Source organism: Drosophila willistoni, chromosome 3R, assembly GCF_018902025.1.
Source record: "Drosophila willistoni isolate 14030-0811.24 chromosome 3R, UCI_dwil_1.1, whole genome shotgun sequence".
In the NCBI taxonomy this organism is placed as follows: Eukaryota; Metazoa; Arthropoda; class Insecta; order Diptera; family Drosophilidae; genus Drosophila; species Drosophila willistoni.
In genome coordinates this window covers 29,520,505-29,524,891 of record NC_061086.1, presented here as the reverse complement: position 1 = coordinate 29,524,891, position 4,387 = coordinate 29,520,505, and the positions used below count along the sequence as shown (strand labels likewise).

Here is a 4,387-nt window from a genome sequence, read left to right as displayed (position 1 = left end):
CTAAGTGAAGTTAGAAAATTTATTCAAAATAGAACGCGCAAAATGAAAAAAAATTGGTTGTACGATAATAATACATAAAATAATTAAGTTTTTACACTCCCATACGAAACAAAACGAAAAAAAAAAAAAACAAAATAAATAAATCGTGTTGCCAATTTTGTTAAATAATATTCTCGGACCCGTGCTGAAATCTTATTATAATAATGCTATAGCTACAGCCAAGGCCAAGCGAACAGGCAACAGCAGAAAGGGAAACAGATTGTAAATAATATTTCTTTGAGTTATAAATTTTTCTGTAACTGCTAAGCATTTTTAATGTAAAAAGAAAAACAAACATCAACAACAACAACAACACTATGATTTAAAGCGCTTTACAACTGACTGCTTCTTCTTCTTCTTCTACTGATATTATAACAGCAAAGAAATGAAAGAATGAAACTTAAATTAATCATTTAACGTGCTCAATTCAAAGATATATATATATATATATCTATATATATATATGTACATCTCGTAGATATGTATTTCGGTATCAGCAGGCAGTATCATCAAATACGAAATGATCTTAGGGATTTAGGAAGATGAGTAGCAAAACAACAATGGCAAACAAAACACAACTACGAAGCAAACCAAAAGCAGTTCAAAAATCACAATTTTAGCCAATTTAGTTTAAACCATTTATAAATTATTGAATTAAATGTAATATCTTATACATAACGAATCGTATCAATTGTATCTTGATCTTGCGACAAATCTGACTTGTGATTTGTGCCACGTTTTAAATATATAGATGTCTGATTAGCTTGTAAACAAAAACAAAAATACAAACGTAAAACAAAATCTTAAATTAAATAAAAACTACAAAACTTTATCCAAATGAATTGTGAATTGTGTAGAGAGATCGACCGACAGACAGAGAGAGTATGAGAGACAGACGGACAGACAGAGAATTGTGTCCTTTATGATGTATTAATTGAGCAACCACTTGAAATACTAACTAATACTTCAATACCACCACTAAAACACACCTACTACGATACGTACGTACTACTAATACTACTACTACCACATTTGTATTAGGTGTAGTCTGTAAGCAAGATGCGTGCTTAACTTATTCAGGCCACCGCCAAATTCCATGATGACCCCAATGACATATGATACGATGATCATAGTCGTTTCGGTGTCAATTTGCATGTCCATCTCCCGTTTCCCGTGAACCTCCTCCCTCACCATACTTGTCCAATGGAAGCATGCACCACTTTCTAGTTATTATTCAAAGACAAATAAAGGTTTTATGTAAAAAAAAAAAAAACAAAAAAACAAATAAACATATAAAATAGCATAAATTAAGTAAGCGACCGAAAACTGAATAAAATGTAATTCAAAAAAAACCTTTATGCCCTTTGTTTTCAGTTGTATTTAAAAAATAAAATCAAAATTTGTAATTGAAATGTGGGATAATCGAAGGCCTACTTCCCCAACCCAATCCTGTTTCCCTTTCCCAATATACACAATGTCATCGTAAAACAAATTGTTCTGCTAAATGTGTCTAAATGTAATTTACAAAAAACAACAACCTAAAGATTTTTAAAATGAAACATTGCGAGTTTTAATTACAATGTATCATCAGCATTAATTAAATAAAACAACAAAATACAAGCAAAAAAAAAACGAAAAACTAAGAAAATAAATAATGAAAAATCGATCAAGTTTAATATTTCATAGTTTATTAAGCCCATCCATTCATAGTCGTCATAAACATTAAGTACATTAAATAATAACAAACGAAACGAAAAACAAAAACCATGAGGAAAAACAACAATTAAAACATAAATCTCACTGAAAAGGCAACAAACAATACCCAAAAATTAAAAACAAAAAAAAAAAAAGTGAATAAAAACAAAAAATGCAATCAGATCCAAAAGACGTTTCAATGGGAAAGAGAATGTGGGGAGGGTAAGGAGTATTAGAAGGACATCTTGATTGTCCATTTTTTAAAAGGATATTGCATATCCTTAAGTTTTGATTCTAGAGGATTGAAAAAGAGATGTCTGATTGATTTTTATTATCAAGTTGGTAGAAATCACACCTACCTAAGAAGTAGACATATTGAACATTAACAAATTGCATTTATGTTTAATTGATCTAAAGATAGCTCCACCGATCATGTTTGCATAGTTGAAAAAAGTATTGGTATTGTAAAATATGATAATCCCAAACTAGTATTGGGTTTACTTCATATTTATCATATACTCGTATTTGATTTTGTTAATTAACGTTTTCATTAGAGATAAACTATGCAGTCGGATAAAATGGTAGTGGATGACCTTCCGAATTGAATACCCATTGTTCCAAATCGATTTCTTTGCGATTATCACTGAACAGCAGATAGAAATACTTCAGGGTCTCACTCATCCAAAATGTTTCCATTAGATCAAGCATCCGGGTATCCTGGGTGTTCTTTACATTGCCCAAAGACGTGTAACCAGCTTCAACTTTGGCGTGCGTTTCGAAAGCCTGAAAGATAAGCCACCCCATATCCTGATAGGTTCGATTTCCGGTTAATGCGTAGAAATAATATAAACTCTCGATAAACTCGGGACGTAGAAGATTGTGGGCATCGTTGGGCTTCACGTACATATCCTGCTCTTCCTTATCGGTTGTGGCAAAGTATGTGATCTCTGGTGCCAAGTGCGTTGGATGTCTAGTGTAAGTCTGATAGCAGGTATCCATTAAATCCTTGGCTAATATCAAATGGGAGTCCGGCATGCCATTTTGATGACCTAAAAGTAGTGTGCCTGGCAAGTAGCAAGTTAAATGATCCATTTTCGGTTTGAAATCCTTTCCATTTATCAATTCGCCAATGTAAACCCAATGTTCCCGTGGAGTACGGCGCATTAATTGGGTAAGTACACCATCTATGGCCTGCATATAATCCAAGATGAGACTGCAGAGACCAAAAGAAACATTACATATGGCGGACAACTTTAATAGGTCACTTACTCATCGTTATCCTTGCGACCCGTTTGAATCCATTGCTTTAACAAGTACTCGTAATAGGAATCACCGCATGCTCCCAATGAAATGGTGGCATTGTTTCGAAACGTGCCTGTACTTGAATTAATAAATATGGGCACCAATCCGTGCGTCTTGTCCAGTGAATGTAGCTTCTCATTTACACCGCTGGCCATCTACAAGTACAGAGAGAGACTCCCAAAATTAGTTTAAAATTGATAAAAAATTCGGAATGCTTTGGACTTACGCGTTCGTAAATCGACACATTTGTCGAGCGGCTAAGATCATGAAACTCCAATTGTATTGTGGTGACTTCACTTGTTGCAATGTCCGGAGGCGAATAAGCCGACAAAGCTGTAAGATTTACATGCGAAAATGGTATGCCCGTTGGCGAGAGAAAAGCAGGCAATAACCGATTGCCCAGTTCGGCAGATTTAACAAGGAACATCTTATCGCCACTCAAGTGATAGGCCGAAAGTAAACCACCCAAGACTCTTATGGTGGTTTCAAAGAGAGTCACTGTCCGATTGGTATTGAATTTTAGAGACTTTTCCACCCAATCTCTGGCCTCCTTAAATTCTGCAATGACTGAATATTTAAGACAATTGTTTTGAATTTTAAACGGCAGATAAATTACCCTCATCCAGACCCATTATGTACATGGTGTCCAGGGAATCAACAATGCTCAGACCCAGTCCGAACCATTCGTGAGAGGTTTGCGACACTGGCTTGAGATTATCATGGCCCCAGGCGTACTTCTTGTAACCAGCCCACGAATGTTTGAAAGCTGCCACCACAGCCGATTGACGCTCATTGGAAGCCCCATGGAAGTGTTGCTCCTTGGCCAACAGAGGTTGAATTTTTCGCAAGTGCTCAGAAATACTTACACCACCTAACCTTAATGGATGCTGAATCGCCTCGTTGAGTTGATCATTCAAAGTTGTAACTTTCTTTTCAACAAATTCTGGCTTGGTTTGCCCATCGGCATCGCGTATTATTTGATCGCCCGGCAAATATAGCAGTATCATCAGACACAATGCCATTATGCCCAAGATAATTAGATTGCGTTGACAGCGCGGCAGCTGATTCCAAGTCTAATTTGGCATGAAAAATAAATTTACATCATGAATGCATAAAAACTTTGCTACATGGAATTTTTAGTATAAAGCAAAGTGTTTTTATTACCCGCCGTAAACTTTTTCGGGATCGATCATCGCCGGATGGCAATGTAATAATATGATAATTTTCCATTTTTTATAAATTTAGGATGAGCCAGACAGAGAAGTTGTATTTAAAAAATAAAATCAAAATTTGTAATTGAAATGTGGGATAATCGAAGGCCTACTTCCCCAACCCAATAATGAGTTATGGA

At 35.3% G+C, this 4,387-nt stretch overlaps 1 protein-coding gene across 1 annotated transcript; it reads right to left on the bottom strand.

Moving 5' to 3' along the window:
• Positions 1 to 2,036: 2,036 nt before the first annotated feature.
• On the bottom strand, positions 2,037 to 4,374 carry LOC26529661 (endoplasmic reticulum mannosyl-oligosaccharide 1,2-alpha-mannosidase). The gene is made up of 5 exons (XM_015177114.3): positions 4,201 to 4,374; positions 3,653 to 4,109; positions 3,263 to 3,594; positions 3,004 to 3,191; positions 2,037 to 2,947 (listed from the first exon to the last, which is right to left on the bottom strand). Exons 1-5 carry the CDS (start codon positions 4,264 to 4,266, stop codon positions 2,296 to 2,298), a joined length of 1,695 nt encoding a protein of 564 aa, XP_015032600.2. The 5' UTR covers positions 4,267 to 4,374; the 3' UTR covers positions 2,037 to 2,295.
• Positions 4,375 to 4,387: the final 13 nt, after the last annotated feature.